At 50.4% G+C, this 17,922-nt stretch overlaps 1 protein-coding gene across 1 annotated transcript in view; it reads left to right on the top strand.

The window, feature by feature from the left end:
- Positions 1 to 11,784, top strand: part of XKR6 (XK related 6) — a 272,791-nt gene extending 261,007 nt beyond the window's left edge. The window contains exon 3 of the mRNA XM_027087876.1: positions 9,824 to 11,784. Within this exon, the coding sequence (XP_026943677.1) occupies positions 9,824 to 10,788 (965 nt within the window). The 3' untranslated portion in view covers positions 10,789 to 11,784. The remainder of the gene's footprint in view (positions 1 to 9,823) is intronic.
- Positions 11,785 to 17,922: the final 6,138 nt, after the last annotated feature.

The raw sequence follows: 17,922 nt of genomic DNA, 5'->3' as shown, positions 1-17,922 counted from the left end.
GTCAGAAGGGGGTCCCAGGAGGAGATGGTGCCGACCTCAGCCCTGGAGGATGAGCAGGAAAGGGGAGAGGGATGACACGAGCAAGGGCCAAGGGGCTTGAGACAACATAGCGTGTGTAGTGGGGTCTGTGTGTCTACTCACAGCCGCTCATATGTGGGCGTCGTACTTTGCCAAGGGCCAGGCACTGAGCTAACCCCTTGCGTAGCCATTTGTCTTTTGATCCTTACGGTAACGTCAAGAAGAGCGTTCAGTTATTGTTGCCCTTTTACAGGTGAGCAAACAGGCGTGATGCCAGCATCACTTGACAGCAGGGTGGCAGAATCTAGCCTGGTTCCAGAGCGCACACTCAGAACCACGGTGCTCTCCTGCCTCTGTGAATGCGTTAATATCACCAAGTCCTGACCACGGGCCTGGGAGCAGGGCCCAGACACAGCGGTCTTGGGCACCATGAGTGGGGGCTTGGATTTGAGCCCCTGGGACAAGGGAATTACTGGAGGCTTTAGCCTTGTAACCCCAGGCCATGGGGGAGTTTGGAGCTGGAGATGCTGGGTTTGAAGCTCCCTCTCCAACAGTTTGGTAAGGTTGTAACTGTTTTAAAAGACAGGTTTTGTTGTTATTTAGGCGTCTCAAGGGCAACAGATCAGGAGACAACTGCCATTGAAAAGATCGTTTGTTACTCACAGATCCCAAGAGGAGAGGGCATGCCACACCATGGGGTGGGGGGCCACCTGGGGAAGCACCAGTGTCCATCCGCAGGCAGAGGGAGTGAGGGGAAAATGTGGGCAAGAGCCTTTATTGTGGTTTCCCAGGGAAGGAATGAGTGAGGCAGGGGAAGCAGGCTTAGCATAGGCTAGTCTGAATAATTTCAGGAGGCTCTGGGGCACAGCGCTGTCCCTAGTTGTCTGGTACCTGGCCCTGGGGTGATTAGGACAGGGGGATAGTGGCCCAGAGTGTCAGAGCCCAACAGAGGAGGTGTGCGTTCCGGACTGGTTGGTTTGCATATGAAAAGCACTTGTGGTTTGCTATTTTGAGGAATTTGCTAAACCTGGGAGGGGCGGTCCCTCCAGGATCCACAAGACCCCACAAGGCAAACCATCAGAATAAAAGGACATGCTTCGTGCAGTAACTAGACAGATCCTTTTACCTCTCTGCGCCTTGGTCTCCTCTCCTATAAAATGGGACACCAGTAGACACTTCAGGGGATTATTGTCAGGATGAAACGAAATAACTTAGGCAGAGTATCTGGCATAATGCCTGATGCATTGGGAACATTCACTGAATGTTATTCCTCTTCATCTCTGTCTTCTACCCTCAAGGTTTTCTTCTAAAGGACACAGGCATAAATGAAGGCTCCCGGGGAATTCGCCTTTCCCCGGGGGAAAATGGCGGGAGGGGAGATGGCTGGTGGGTCACAGACCCCTTTCCCTATGGGCCCCTTCGAGAATCAGAGGACAGCTGTGGACTGTCTCGTGAGAAAAATACCCACACGGTTTTGCACACAGTTTCAGAAGGACCTGACCAATTGCTGCACTGCCCTTGGGAGCTCACATGCATCATGGTACCTACGAACTTAAGGAAAAGGGGAATGAGTAAGAGAGAAAGTGTATGGAGGTGGTGGGAGATGCCAAGGTGGGAAATGAAGCCTGGAAGGTGGGGGAGGCATTGGGGGGTTGCAGTTTTCAGTGTGCTGGCCAGCGATGGCCTGGCTGAGAGGCCGAGCTCTGGTAAGGGCCTTAGTGAGGTGACACTTGGGGACCTGGGGAAGGGCCCCCAAGGTGGAGGACAGAGCCAGCGCACATGCCCTGAGGCGGGACTGTGCCTGGACCACGTGGGACAGAGGGGGAGCGAGGGGCTGGCGTGAGGCGACCCTGGAGCAGGAAGGGGCCGTCTCATGTAGGGCCCAGGATGAAGATCTGGTGCCATGAGAGGGACTTAGGTTTGAGGCCATCGGAGAAGGCAGGTGGTGAAGGGCGTGGGTGGGGACTCCATGGCATACACTTGTAACTCCAGGCAGTGTCGCGAGGGGCCCTACAGGCCGTATAAGGACCACGGCATTAACCCTGAGCGAAGCGGTGTGTCAGTAGGAGAGGCTGGCCGTGCCTGGTTTAGAAGCCAGAACCATTTCCCTGGCTTAAAACAACTTCGGTTCATTTCTTGCTGTTGCGTGTCTATCACAGGTCACTGCGGCAGGGGTGAGGGAGCATGCCCTTCCTCCTGGATGTGACACACACATGCTTCTGCTCATGTGCCAGTGGCTGGGACAGGTCACGGGCACAGCTGAGTTCAGCAGGGCGGGAAGGCATAGCCTCCCTGGGAAAAGGTTGAAAGTCAGGCACCGTTGACAGGCCGCCATGCCTGGGAGGCCACGAGGAGAGACGTACCTCAGCTTAGTCACTTTGGTGGAATTGCGAGTGGCCTGTCGGGACGAGGGCGGATGCAGGGAAACCCACTAGGAGGTCCTCCCAACAATCTGGGCAAGAGAGATGAAAAAGAGGCGTCACCACCTCTGCACTTACTGGCAGGCTCAGGGAGGGGCCTCCGGGGGGGGTCCTCGGCTTTGCAGGCCTACAGATTGGCCACCGGTGCTCTCAGAGATGATCAGAGGGGCTCGATTACCAAATTGATGAGAAATTGATGTATAAACCTGAATGCTAATTCCTTCACTTATGAATGGGGATGGGAAGACATGCCCTTCCAGTGATTCAAAAGAGAATCTGAGTTTTGCAGTTAGGTAGCCTGTGTTCAAATCCCGGTTCTGTGATTTCTTAACTACTTGATCTGGAAAAGCGGCTTAGACCGTGAGCCTTCATTTCTGCATCTTAAAATCAGCCTCAGATACGTTTATAGGGAAGAATGATCCGGTTAATGGGTGTCACGGCATAGAGTCTGGGCCAAGGTAGCTGTTCAGTAGAGGGGCTTTTATTGTTATGGAAACTTATTAGAGATTAGCAGGTGACATAATGAGCCTGAATTCAGAGTCAATGAAGAGATTTGTCACAGAAACCATGGTAAGACAATGCTCTGTAACGGAGACTTCTGCTGTGGTGGCCAGATTTGAATTCTGTCCCCCTTGGACCATCTCCCTGACGTTAAGGAGCATGTGAAGGTATAATTCCTCAGATGTCAGCTCTCCTGAATTATTCCAATCCTCCCTTCCTTCCTATGTTTACACCACGCCACCCTGACTGGCCTTGGGCTTTTTCAGGTTGCCTCAGCCACCGGTGTGTCTGTCCTGAGGGTTACATCCACAGGGATGGATGCCATCTTTTATTATGACCCTTCCTAAAGGTCAGTCTGGAAATGTCAGGAGTGTCTTAAGGTGACCCCATGTGGTAACCTCACGTGGGGATCACACTCTCTCCAAATGGGACTAAAATGAATATGTCAGTGCTTGCAAAAGTCTACAGCTCAAAGAAAACTGTTAGACCTTAAATTATTAACTGTGGATGTATTTTCAGTGTAAGTTGAAAAAAGAGATTGATTTCTTTGTTGCTGCCACATCAGACTTACAGAATATAATTCTGACTGATCGCCAGGCAGTGCGTCTGATTTGCTTAGAAGTGTGGAGTAGGAATGTGGAGGAGAACATTATGAGGCTCCTCTAATTGGCACCAATGTTCAGCAAGCTTAAGGGGTGTGCTGGTAAATGCTTAACAACCAGTTCTTAGCAGGGTTGGAAGGAACCCTAATTTGTAGCATTTGCCAATTTCTGTGGTGTAAATATTCCCACCACACCTATTTCAGGCCTCTCACATGACATCAGCCAGCCCACAAAATTCCTGCCAATTTGACAACTGGATCTCGGAAGCCAGGATGACTGGCCCCAGCACACAGACCGTGAGTGAGGAGTGAGATAATCCCCAGGGGTCGGTGGTCGCACTCTTGCTTACTCCTGTGTAACCTTGGCCAAGTTACTTGACGTCTCTGAGCCTGGTTCACAGATGGCATCCTTGAGGCTGGTTTCCTTTCCCTGGTGGCCCGGGTAGGAAAGTACCTTTGTATCATCACTCCCTTGCTGTGTCTCCTGGGTGGAGGGTAGTACAGGAGACAGGCAGTGATGCTTAGAGAGCTGTGCCCACAGCTGCCTTATCTTTTTTTCTGAGAGCATTTCTAAGCACAGACTGGGCTTTTTTAAAATGTAGGAAGATGGGTGAAGTTTGATGGGTGGAAAGAGAAGAATTGCCCGTCTAATAGGAGCTCAATCTGGAGAAAATAGACAGTGGAAATTAGACAAGCAGGTGGTGGAGTTCCCCCAAACCTTAGCTTCAGTGGTGAAAGGAGGGAGGAGGTGAGGGCTGAGAGAGGCAGATGTTGACCTTGACGTGTGGATAGACAAATAGCAACTTGAGCCTGTTTCTTGGTTTGGGGAATCTCTGGGGGACCCGCCCATGGGGGTACAAAGCCATATAAATCAGGTGAGTCACAACGGGAGTGTGGCCACATCCACATCTCTTAAATTCAGATTCAGTCTCCTCACCTGTAAAACGAGGATAACAGCCCAGCAGGGAAAGGATGCCATAACTGGGGACTAGCTAATGGTCAAGTGTGAAAGACAGAGTAAATCCAAATGACAGATGTCAGAGTCAGGGGGAGATGCATGGACCCAGTCCTCTGAATGCCACCCTTAGGAATTGGTCGTCAACCTCACCGAGAGCTCTCGGTTGTGACTCGGGGGTCAGGAGTGAAGGGAGGTGGGAGAGTTAAGGGAGCAAGGAGGTGACCCTCGAGAAGGTTGCAGAAGAGACGGGAGAGGTGGGATCTCACGGCAGAGGGTGCAGGGTCCGGGGGGCTGTTCTTTGTTAGCTGGCGGCGCTTGCCCGCGGAGACACGCTGATAGGAGGGAGCTGGGAGCTAGGAGTCTGCACGGCTGACTCTTCTGCGCCTGCTCTGCTCCGCGCAGCGCCCCATCCAGTCCCTCCTCCTCGAGTGTTTTCCAGTGTGTGATTTAGCGGTGGGACCAGAAGGGAGCTCTTTGTGGCAGAAGGGAGAACAGGGCAGCTGGTGACAGGGCCGGGCATTCACCGCCCCCGCTCTGGGAAACAAAGTCCAGCAGTGGACCCCACTCGCCCAGGCTCACAAACAGCCTTGGGGCCAATCCAGGTGCTCCTGCGGCTTCTCAGAGACTCCTTGAACCCGCGTGCAGCATTCCCCCGGCAAGACTATCTCGCGATTTGGCTTCTCCTCAAGTCCCCTTTCTGGCTCCCATTCACTGGCCCCCAGTGCCGCTCTGCTCTGGTCCATCCGGGTCATGGCCCTGCTTCTTCTTGCCAGACTGCAGCCTCCCTACCTCACCCTGATGACGGCCCTCCTGCCGCCCTGGTCCCTTCCACGGCATCACACCTTTCCTCCTGGTTCCTCCACTTCATCTGCTCCCCACCCCTCTCTGATTTTAGGGTCCCGATCTTCCCCCAGACACCCTGTCACTCTGTCTGCTTCTCACATGGTGGGACATCCACACTCATTTTTTGCTTTGCTCCCCAACTGGCAACAGTTCAACTGACAGTGACCCTTGGGTATTGCAGGGACACCACCAAATTGGTGGTGATGGTGACTTCCCAGAGGACTGCCCCTCCTTGATCAAGGGCCTCCAACTGCAGGCTGCAGCCCCTCATGCTCTTGCTCCGTTGGTCATAAGGTGTGGACATCCTGTTTCCGGAAACCTTAGCCCCTGGGTCTGGTGATCAGAGCCCCAAGGCCCCTGTCCCAAGCCTTTCTCATGGGGTGGCCCCCACGAGGCTCTGGCTTAGTGACCTCCCAGATGGTGGGGCTGAACTTGGTTCACCCAGTGGGCCAGCTGCAATCCCCCCTTCCTGGTCTGCGACAGGAAAAGAGAGCAAGCCGTGAAGGTCACTGCCCAGAACTCGTCACAGCCGAACGTGGAGTGTTTTACAATTTCCAGTCTGATCTTTGCAACGCAGAAAATGATGGAGCTGTAAGTGAGAGGAATCATAAATGTGCCCAGGCCTGTCTGAGAATTTCACCGGGGGCCACGAGGCTGCTTCCACAGCCGCTTGCTGTGGTCTTGGGGTCTTGGCCAGGATAATGCATTGACTTTTGGGTTGACCTCGGGCCAGACAGAAATCTTCCAAGTGAGCCACTGCAGGAGGAAAACCCTGCACTTCCTCCCTCTGTAATAATATACGCTGCAGGCCTTTGAAGATTAATCACTTAACAGAGGGAAAGTGATCTCAGTTAATTCTGCTGGAGTCATCTCTTTCTTTGTGGCTTGAACGTTACTTTCCTGAGGAAAGTGGAAGAGGATTCAGATTTGGTTTTTAGCTCCATACTCAGGGCCCTCTCTCAGATACCTGTAGGTACTACACCTCCCATCCACTCTTGGCAAAAGATTCAAATCCTCTACACCCAGAGGGCCCAGTCCCTTCTAAGACCAAATCTGGAGGGTCCATTTAGTACAGGGGCTACTTTCAAGGCCATGGAGTCTGAGTTTCAATTCCAATTCTACTTCTTGATAGAAGTATGATTTTTGAAAAATATCTTGTTCATCAAAAAAATGGAATTGGAACACTGTATCCAATATCACAGACTAGGTGGCTAAAACAACAGAAATGTATTGTCTCACAGCTCTGGAGGCTGGAAGTCCAAGATCACGTGTCGGCAGGGTTGATTTCTCCTGAGGCTTCTCTCCTTGACTTGCAAACGGCCGTCTTCTTGCTGTGTCCTCACGTGGTCTTTCCTCTGTGAGCACATCCCAGGCATCTCTGTGGGCCCAAATGATCTGTTCTCATAAGGACAATAGTCATTAGGGTGGATTAGGGCCACCCTAATGATCTCGTGTTACCTTAATTGCCTCTTTAAAGGCCCTATCTCCGAATGCAGTCACATAGTAAGGTCCTGGGGGTTAGGGCTTCAACATAAGAATTTGGGGGTGGGAGAGGTGGGGACATTGCCCATAACAAGTACCTACATCACAGGGTTCTTCTAAATAAGATACATGCTCGGTGAATCATGGTGTGTAGTTTCTCTGGGGTAGCCTCTGTTTCCTGTTGGATGTGTGGGTTTGAAGTGGGTGGGCTGTGAAGCTCCAGAGGATATAACGTTTGGCGATCTACAACTTCACCATGTCGGGAGCAGATGGGGCAGAGAGGTAAGACGGGGGCTGGACATCAGCCAGCCCACAGGCCCCCGGCCAAGTGTCAGCTCTCGGTCCTCCACGTGACTGTCTCCCGAGCCCCCCTTGTAATTTAGCAGTGATGTCTTATGACGTTTGCGGAACATTCATGCCACATCCTAGAGAGAACTTCCAGAAGCGCTGACCGTGGACCGAGGCAGTGTGCGCGTCGGCTTAGAGGGGAGTGATTTCTGCAATACCCTGAAACCACAGGCATGGATCTGGAAGTGGCGTAGGTGACCCAGAAGATAGATTGACGATGAAGGATTGAATTTCGCTTCACCAATGTGGTCAGTGGACGTTTGAATTCCTCTTTGCTCATTTTGGGCATGGATGGGGCTACCATCACAGCACACCGAACAATGAAATCAGGACGGTGACAGCAGAGGGGCTGTCCTGCTTCTGCACCCCAAGTTTGTTCAAGAGCACACTCAGAGTTAGACTGGATTAGACCACGCTTCGGCAAAAGCTAACTTCTTACTTCACGAGCTTGTGCTTTTCTGCAAACAGGGGAAGTAATACCTTTTGCTTTATTAGAAGAAACAGGAAAATCAAGGCTTCTTTCCATTCAGCTGCTGTGGAGATCCCCCTGATCACTGAGGGTCGGTAGCACCTCTGAGATGTATCACTTTTAGCATCAAGAAATGGGTTCACCAGGAGAGGGGTAATGCCGCAAAGAAGCTTTCCAAGGATGCTCCAGTGTTGGTAATAAGCCTGGCCCAGACGATCAAGATGACTGCACGTTCCCTGCCGTCCAGAAATCTACAGCCTAAATCACGTGACTCCCAAGGGAACCCATTCCCCTCCCTGCCCCAGCCTCAAAAGAACACGAACACAGGGGGCTCTGAAAGGTTAGCATAGCCACTGTGACATGGTCGCAAGAGACCACGTGGCTTCAGCAGAGGCTGGTGGAAATGCCCTGTGTGTACAAAGGGCAAAGCAGCACACACATAAGTATTGTGTTCAGAACTTTCCAGAAAAGTGAGAGGAAAATCATCAGGTGTTTTCAAGATTGGCTTCTATGGAGAAGTTGGGATTGTTTCTTCCCTGTTTATTTTCCACATTGGCTGTGATTCTTGCAAAAGCAACACATACTCATTGTCACAGTTAACCTTCCAGGCTTTTTCTGTGCTCTGCCAGCACACTGGTTTTTGGCATCAGACTCTAATGTTCTGCAAGCTGCAAACCGGTGCATCTCCCTGAAATGTCGGAAGGGAGGTGCCGCGTGGGCTGGGTGGGGAAGGACAAATGCATGGGGTGGGGGGGAGGGAGCGACAGAGGACTTTGATCCTTCACTGAGGGTCAAGTGGAGAGGTGAGGAGGGGCCGGGGAAAGACCAACAGAAGGCTGGGTCTCTGGGCCAGCTTCATGGGTCTCTTGATGAACGAGGCTCCTGGGTCTGACCTTTGGCCTTAGGAGAGAAAACGACCAGGTCACTTTGATGTCAGCCTGGAAGAACGCCGTAGGGGAATCGTGCTCTGGGGTGAAGGTGGGGACTTTGATTAGGAGATGGTGGCCCATGGGGTAGTATTCAGGGCTCCAGCTGAATTTAGCTGCATTTAATTCTGAAATCTGGGGAGAGAAGAAAAACAAAAGAGGCACTAGACGGACTGAGTGGAGATAGTGCTTGAAGGAGCAGAGGGGCAAGGGGGTCTTGCTCCAGAGGAGATGGTATGACGATGCCTGACTTCATGATTGCCTGCTCATGGGTGGATTTGGAGAGACTCCAGCCACTGTTTATTGTGTTTAGATTGATTGAGTTACAAATATCACATAGGCAGTGTCATAAATAAAATTGCTCTACCGTCCGTTGGGATCAGACACATTCACTTGCTCGTTGAGGAGACATGTAGGTAATGATGTGCAGAGGCCTTGGAGAGCTCACCGGGCTAGGGAGGGGAAAGGCATCCCCAAAGCCCAAGTTACACTGCTCATTGCAGGACAGAAGCAGAGAAGGACAGGGCCTCACCAGTCAAGGCCTCAGGGAACCTTGAGCAGTGGCTGATTGGAGAAGGCAACAAGGAACGTGGGGAGACCACGAGAGACAAGAGTGAATGCGAAAGCAGTCAGAGGAACACAGGCTATCCCCGGGTCCTTGATCAGGGTGGCCTTAGGGAGTGGATGGGGAAATGCCAGATAGAAGAAGATCCCCTTAAGGGCTCCTTGGGCTTGAGCGAGCTGACGAGAAGGGGAAGGGTGACTCCAAAGCCTTCTCAAAGTAGAGCAGTTGTGCAACTTGGGGCGTTAGCAAGCTCTCGGTCTTCACAATCGGTGATCCCGTCTGCTGGCTGCTCTGAGAGCACAGCCTGGTAGTGACACGGACACCGACCCCGCCGTGAGCTTATGATCTCTTACAATAGAACACGTGGGGTCCCTCCCACAGCAGAGGTGATGAGCCAGCACAGCGGTCCTGGCTCTCCAGCCCCTTGGCAGGGCACGCCAACCTCAGCTTCACTCTTGAGCCGCGGGTCTCCAGAAGTTCTGGACCGGGTCGTTGACACTGAAGCTAGATTTCACAAGCTGTCAGCTTAGGGGGCAGCCATGGCCTCCAAGTTCGGGTCCTGATTTTGTGTTTCTTTCTCCCTCCTCCTTTAGATCGTGGTGTGTGTGGGCGTCTCCTCGGCTGGCAGCCCTGCTGTGCCCGGCGGTTGAGGTCCACGGTTTTGACTGTGTGGGTTTGTGTCTTTCCGGCAGGTGTCTCCTCTGTGACTTCCCTGATGTCCCTGGCTTGGGTGCTAGCCTCCTATCACAAGCTGCTGCGGGACTCCAGGGACGACAAGAAGAGTATGAGCTACAGAGGGGCCCTCATCCACCTCTTCTGGCGCCTCTTCACCATCTCATCCAGAGTTCTCTCTTTTGCCCTCTTTGCTTCCATCTTCCAGCTCTACTTCGGGATCTTCGTGGTGGTTCACTGGTGTGCCATGGCCTTCTGGATTATCCATGGCGGAACAGACTTCTGCATGTCCAAGTGGGAGGAGATCCTCTTCAACATGGTGGTAGGGATCGTGTACATTTTCTGCTGGTTTAACGTCAAGGAAGGGCGGACTCGATATCGAATGTTTGCATATTATACGATAGTCTTGACCGAGAATGCTGCCTTGACGTTCCTTTGGTATTTTTACAGAGACCCGGAGACCACTGACTCCTTTGCGGTGCCAGCACTGTGTTGTGTCTTTATTAGCTTTGTGGCTGGGATTGCACTGATGCTCTTATATTATGGAGTGCTGCATCCCACGGGGCCGCGAGTTAAGATCTTGGCCAGCTCCTGTTGTGCCGAGCTGCTCTGGGGCATCCCTTTGCCCCCCGATGTTGAGCCCATGGCGCCTCAGACCCCTGGGTACCGGGGGACCCAGGTCACGCCTACCAGAGCCGTAACGGAACAACAGGAGGATCTCACGGCTGACACTTGCTTGCCCGTTTTCCAAGTGAGACCCATGGGGCCCGCTACCCCGTTGGGGCGTCCTTACCTCCCAGAAGGGCCCCTCATTAAGATTGACATGCCAAGAAAGAGATACCCAGCTTGGGATGCTCATTTTGTAGACAGGAGATTGAGAAGGACTATTAACATTCTGCAGTATGTCACCCCCGCCGCGGTAGGCATTCGGTATCGCGATGGACCGCTCCTTTACGAGTTGCTACAGTATGAGTCTTCACTCTAAGAGCATCTTGACCCAAGTTGAGAAGGGGACCTTAAGTTTGGTTTGCGGTAAACGCCGCTTGCAAGAAATATAACTCCTCCCTTCCTTCAATACACAGAACTACCACCACCACTACCACCACCACCACCAATGCTACAAAAAACAAAAAGAAAATAAGTCACAACCCCTTCAGATAAGCTTTCTTTCCAGTCGCTGTATGTATACAAAGATATTCTCTATGTTTTGTAAGTAAAAACAAAAAGAAAACCTTTCTTTTGTTTTTTACACATAAGTAACAGTATTGAAAAAAAAATCCCACACTATGGTTCATACGGTGGAGAAGAAGGAGTTGTCTCCACTCCAAAAGAAAAACAAAGTTTTATACCTTTACACCAAGTGTAGGTCATTTACGGGATTGGTGCTGATTGAAAGAACAAAACAAAACAAACACAAACAAACAAACAAACAAAACCTTCAACTGCCTTATGCCCTTAGGTGCTGAGTTTCATTAAGTACTGTCACGTTTTCTCATGCAAAACTCTCTGGTGATTTTTGCACTGGGAGAGGGAAAATTAAACAATCAAATGAAACCAATCTAGAAACGAAACAAAAACCAACCAACCAATAAAACACAAAGCAATCATTCTTCCTATCTGATGATTTGTATTGAAGAAAACACATTGACCAAAAGCAAAAGCATAGAAACCCCTCCCTCTTTTTGGTTTCTCTCCCCCTTCTCCCGTCCCTGCCCCCAACTTCTCAGCCCCTTCTCGGAGCCAAAGGGCCATTTGAAATTCAGATGGTTGGAAAAGCTCCTTGAAGGCTGATTAGGTGCCATTTTAGCGTTCACCTATTAAGAATCACATTTGTTTCCTGGTGAAAAAGCAAAACAGAACAAAACAAAAACCACCCTAATAATTCGCTAAGAAAAGGAAATTCTAAAGCAAATTAAAGGAGATTTCCATATATGTAATCAAAGAGAATCAGTAATAATAAAACTCAGCATAGTAGCAAAAAGAATGACATCAATTTAAAGGCACAATACTTAATCAGTGACTGGCAAAAATGATTTGTTCTGTCATTTTAAGGCCGTGAAAGGTATACATTTATCCCATGTGATATTGTGTAAGGCCTCTTCTGTTTCCATTTGGTGGGAAGCCTTAAATTGATCTGGAAAGAATTCTTCATTTTTCGTTTGTGCTTTTTAAAAATAGTAACACAAAGAGGAAAATTAGAACATAAAAAATAAGTTCAATTGTAATAACTGACCCATTTCAAAGACTGTTTGGTGCTTCTGTCTTTCACCATTGTGGTTGGCTGAGTTCTTCAGCTCACTCGGTGCATCTGGGTTGAGTGGGAAATTCTGTGTGTGTCGGGTGTGTGTGTGTGTGTGTGTGTGTGTGTGTGCGCCCAGAGCACACATATGCGTGTGTGTGTGTGTGTGTGTCTGTGTGTGTGTGTGTGTGTCTGCTGCAAGGTCTTGCCAGAAATGTAGAAAAAACAATATATGACAGACTCTGGGTATTGCTGAGGTGGAGTGTAAGGGGCTGGGAAGTGGGGAGCAGGGGGAGGGGGTGTTGCTTTACCTTGAGCCCCTTTATGAGGGCAAGAGTCAAACCAGCAGCATACTCTGGGTCTTAGAGACCGTGTCATTTGGGTGAAGATTTGATTCGATTATTTATTTCCTCATTGTACCAAGTTGAATTTCTGGAGGTGTTGCGAGTATGTTCAACCATTTTTTAAATGTTATTTTTCAAAGTATTGCTCTTGTAAGGAATATTCTGTTCTAGGGCATCGTTTCAATCCCATCTTATCTCTACTTGGGCACAAAAAAAAAAAAAAAAAAAAAAGGAAAAGAAAAAAATCACAAAAAGAAAAAAAATCTCCACAAAAAAGGTATATATATATAAGTCTCTATATATACACACAATATTTTTAAGTAAAAATACTGTTAGTCTTTGTTGTGTGTAGCGGCGATTTTTTTTCTTAATTCCAGATATAACTGTTTAGGGTGCAAGACCTCACTTTGAGCTACTCTTAAGAGAAGTTCAAAAACTGAGGAATTTTTTTTTTTATGTTTGTGGGGTTCTTTTAAAAATATATATTATTCAAAGAGGTTTCTCCTTTCCTCCCTTCATCGTTTATCTAAACCTGTAAAAAACAAACAAAGCAAAACAGAAAACCCCACAAATTTTAAATTTCAGTTGGGTTGTAAAACTGGATTCTCCTTTCTCTGTTCAGACCCCTTTGATTTCCTTGATTATTACTAAATTTGCAGTGCCGTCCTGCCCCCTCCCTCCCCGACGTGGCTGTCCCCTCGGGTTCTCCCTGGCAGCAGGACGGAGGGCAGAGGGCAGGAGGGCATGTCCAGGAAGCACTCCGCACAGAGCACACCCAGGCCTGCTGAGGACCAGCCCTGCTGGCCTGTCCCCACCCCTCTGAGGGCTGGGGCCCCTCGGCGATTAATTGGGAGTTCCAATCTGGTCAGAGGTGCTTTTCCTTTTTATTCTGCTTCCCTACCAAGGGCTTATTAGCTCATGGCTTACTCTGCAGAGGCTGGAGAAGGTGAGGCCATTTGAGTGGGGTCCATCCTGTGCATCCCTCTGGGACCTCGGCCACTCAGACTTGTTTGTTCTTAGATTTAGTTCCTTTCTCTTTTTCATTTCGACGCAGTCACGGACTTTAATTTGCCACCTCTGTTTTACTAATACACATTCAGTGTGCACGCGCGCCTGCGTGTGTTTACACGCAACCGAGAAAACTGCTGACGTCCGTTGACCTGGAGCGCCAAAAGTCGGGGTGACTCAGGGAGGGCTCTCTGGAGCCTTAGCCACTGGGAACAGAGTTGAAGACCACAGGATGTTTCAGGAAGCCTTTCTTTCCACCTGCATTGGACTGGGCTCCACAGGACCCAGGCAGGAGGGTGCCCTGCTCCCCTGACATGCTATTCCCCACTCCCTTCATCGTGCCACAGCCTTTCCTAAGGATGAAAATGCGCACCTATGAGCAGCAGCAGGGAAGTCCAGTTCTGCAAAGAGACAGGAAAAGGAACAAAAGTCAAGAAAGAAGTAAAGAGCATGGGAGGGTGGGAGGGAGGAGGGAAACTTAAAGTTTTCATCTGTCCTCTTACCCCATGAGAGGTGGTGGCCTCAGCCCACCCCAGGAATCCCATGTTAATCAGCATTTGCCTGACCCCTGACAAACCCTTAAGGGCGTTGAGGCACCAGCTCACGCTGCCCCAGCTGCTCCCCAAGGGAACGCTTAAGATGTTTAAAAAAAACAACTCTCTGGGCCCACTTCTTGCCCAGAAATTCCTGATGAAAACTAATTAACAAGCTCCAAAATTTAGTTCTGGTAGGAGATAAGCATACTGTACCAGGAGCTAGAGAATAAAATAGGAAACTAACTTTCCTTATTGCATCCCCATCAGATATGCCCACAATCCCCCACAGAAAATCTGGCCCTTCTTTTCATTCTCAGAAAAGAATGAAGAACAAAGATGGTGGCATCTCTAAAATCAGGCTGATTTTGTTAGCATCGTTTCTGTAAGCTCTTTTTCTCCCTTGCTCAGTAGGTCTGCCTCTTCTCTGGGCCCCTGCGTGAAACCTCAGTCCCCTCAGACGGCATCAAGGCGGTGTCCCCTGAGCTCACTGTCACAGGCCTGTGACATCCCAAACCAGAGCTAAGAGGACTTAAATTCAGCAGATGAGCCCCAATGACCTTACCCACCCCCAGAGTTTCTCATTTCTCCAACACATTCCTCCACTCTTTCTCCAGAAGGTTCCCCTTGTTCTGCGGGGTCAGACCTGTCCCAGCAGGCAGGGGGCCGGGAGTGCTGTGGAGGGCAGGCTCCATCTCTGTTGGTGGTACATGCTGCCGGCATGTCCCTCTTCAGTCAAGAAAGACAATACTTTCTTACGGCCCGGGGGGGCCCCTTCATCCCTCCCAGATCCCCCAAACCCCACCTCCCCCGGCACAAAGTCACCCCAGACACCCAGAGGCCTAACCCATCCCCTCAATAGCCACAGCCCCTTTGAGTCCCAGGGTGGTTTAAAAGAGTACAAACACCTGTCTGGACCGTGGTCCTGAGGGTGGACCACAGACATCAGACCCTGTCCCGATAGGAGCCTTATTCTCAGGAAGAAAAATCTATAGGTTCTTAAAAAGCATCGAATGACATCATTTCCCCCATTCTCCCTCTCCTTTTATCCCCTCCCATACGGTCACAGGGGCAGGAGAAGGGGTTTCCGGTGCCGATCTTGTCCAGAGGCCCTCTGAACAGGCGTGGCCTCACTGTATGCACCGAGACTCCCCTCACGGTGTTGACAGGCCCTCTGCCGGAGGCATACTTCCTCTTTCCCCTTCTGTTCTGCTCCTTGCTCCTGGGGGTTGGGAGAGCTCTAAGGAGCCCCAGGCCCTAATGGCCCCAGACCGTAGCAAAATTTTGTTTCTCCGTTACCTAGCAACAGAGGGAAGAGGAGAACAACAGTGCGCCCGCTCAGAGCCTTTGGGCTGGAGGAAAGGGTGTCAGGCCCTAAATTGAAGGGGGCTGGGGCGTCTTCTACACACAGCTTCCACACCCTCCTGCTGCTGGCTCTCAGCTGGGGAGGAGGGGTCGGTTCCCTAGCATTCGCTTGGCCCACATGATGGCATTGTCTTTGCCAAGGAAAGTGGCTTCTTACTCAAAGTGAGCCCTTTTGAGGCCTCTGAGGTATGATGACAGCAGCTGGCGGGGGGGGGTGTCTTCGTGAAGGGCACACTCCTTGTGCACATTCATTTGATTTTCTCATCAAAAAACTAAAATCTGTTATTTCCTCACCAAAAATATTAAAATAACACTACCAGATTTGGCATGGGGAAGGGGTCTGTATCTGGAGAGTGGGAAGAGAAGATGACTTATTGCAATGACTTTCCCCTGATTCCAGTGATATTCCCAGTATAGACCAGAAAATGGCCAGGGAAATCTCGAAGAGCTCAGGGGAGACCGGGAAGAGCCTCCGCATGAGGGGAAAGGGGAGGACGCACAGGGCAGACTCATCCCCAGGGCCTGCATCTGCCTTAGACGTAGCAGCTCTGCTCATTTCGTTCTCAGACATTGATCGAGTACTAGATTCTGTCTGGCAGCCTTCCTCGTGAAGCACACACAGGTGTCCTATAGGAAGGGAATCTAAGTCAACATCCGCTCCTTTTCTTAAAGCCCAGACGTGCATGAAATCCCTTCATCCAACACCGGCCACTGTTGTACGAACATTACAGTCACACACACGGCACAGAAACAAACATTCCATCCAGATAAGCCACATTCCGTTCTCATCCACAGCTTGACCTCCTGGACATGGAAATTGCAGTGGTCAGCCTATCGCAGGCTACAAAACCATAAGCTCGTAAGAGGACTGTCCCAGAGGATCTGAAATCAGTGTTTCCCTGTCCCAGTTGCAAAGCCTGTGAAAAGGCCATCCTGCCTTCTCAGAGATCTTTTTCGAAGCGTCTCCCTGGGGGAAAAAGATGATGCTTAGTCTCATTTCCTGCAGTGGCAACCTAAGCCTCTTTCTCACCTATCCTGAGCTATTTTAAAGGTTTCATTTCTTGCCTGAAACACTGCATCTTATGCTATTGGCCAAATATCAAAAGACAAAGGCACTGCCTTGATCTACCTGCAGCTTTATTCCTCTGCCTGCCTCTTTCTGTCTGCCTTACTTGACTCTCCCGGGCACCATCTGCTTCTTCCCCTCCTCCTGGGAAGGAGCTGTGCCTTCTTATCCTCTGTACCTTTCCGCGTAGTGGCTGGCAGGACAAGGCTGGTATGTGTTGGAGCCAAAGGTTGGGAGTCCTATTCATGGCAGCTCCTGAGGGCAGCAGACGGACGCCGTGGGAGTTCCCCCTGCACACAGCCAACACTTTGTGTCAAGGGCTAAGAATAGACCAAATGGGAAATGAGCAGGCAGGACCTCAGGGGCTCCTGCCCTGGTGTGCCCCATCCCATGCAGAACAGTACGCACGCCCCAATGGGAGCTGCCTGCCCTTGCCAACCCCTAACACGAATCGCAAGACTCCACACGGGAAACTGAAGTCAGTCAGCTCACTCATGCTCGTCCAGGAGGGTCTACTCCTAAAATACATCCTCAGACCAAGGAGAACAAAGGAATACTTTCCTTTGGATATAGTGCCAAGTGGTCACCCAGCAAACATCTCTCTAGAAGCGGCCTTTGGCCATTTGACATGGTGGGTACAGACACCTGGTCACCTAGTAGATGAACTCCCTTGGTCGATTTCTCCATCCTCACCATAGCTCAGGGGTCCTCGGGCTAGAGTGGGGCTGGGAGATTTGTGTCAGCTGTAGACCTCCTAGAAGCTCATCTTTAGACCCAGAAAGATCAGGAAATATCACAGGCTGATTCAGGGTCCCCACTGTGATCGTGGATAACTCACTTCACCTCTCGGTGCCTTGGTTTCTCCATCTGTAAAGTGGAGAGAAAGAAGGCCAGCTTCTTTCCTGCTCAGGGATGCTGTGAGGATTCAGTCATTATTGCCTGTAGCGGAGGCATCATATAAGGAATAGTGGTGGCCTCGTTACTTGGGAAGTGGAACCACAGAAAGGTAGCGTGTTTTCTGGGTGCAGCGCCACCTGGAAGCTCCCAGGACAAGCAGCACGGCTGGACAGGGAAAAGTCTCACATACCCGTAGTTCGTAGATACTGCACAGCACTGTGAACCCAGCACAGTGGGACTCCGGTTAGGCAACCGGCAGTCCCCTGGCTCAAGCCGGCCCCTCGTAGTTCTAAAACCAAATGTCCTGATGTTAATTTTTCCTAAGTATTGGAGAATATAGGGACGGATCAGTTTGAAAACTGAGATTCATTAAGCTTTGGGCAGACAAGAGGATGGGTGAATTTGGAGATCGTTTTTAAGGTGGTTGAAAGCTCTTTAGGAAATAGCTCTCGCTTTTGTTCTTCCTTACAATCTTTTTCAACATTGAGGCTCCTCTCATCAAACGGACTGGCCTTCTCTTTGCCTCTCTGCAGAATACAGAAACAAAACTTCGTTGTTGCTGTTTCTTTAAATCCCTTCAGCCAACATGTGGGTCCCAATGTTGGGTTTTAATCATTCCCTGGTGTGCTTTGAGTGGAGCCTGCAGGCAAAGATTCAGAGACAAACA

This window comes from Aethalodelphis obliquidens, unplaced genomic scaffold, assembly GCF_003676395.1.
Source record: "Aethalodelphis obliquidens isolate GAN/ISIS:26980383/991018 unplaced genomic scaffold, ASM367639v1 scaffold61, whole genome shotgun sequence".
NCBI lineage: Eukaryota > Metazoa > Chordata > Mammalia > Artiodactyla > Delphinidae > Aethalodelphis > Aethalodelphis obliquidens.
This window is presented reverse-complemented; position numbering and strand designations above follow the sequence as displayed.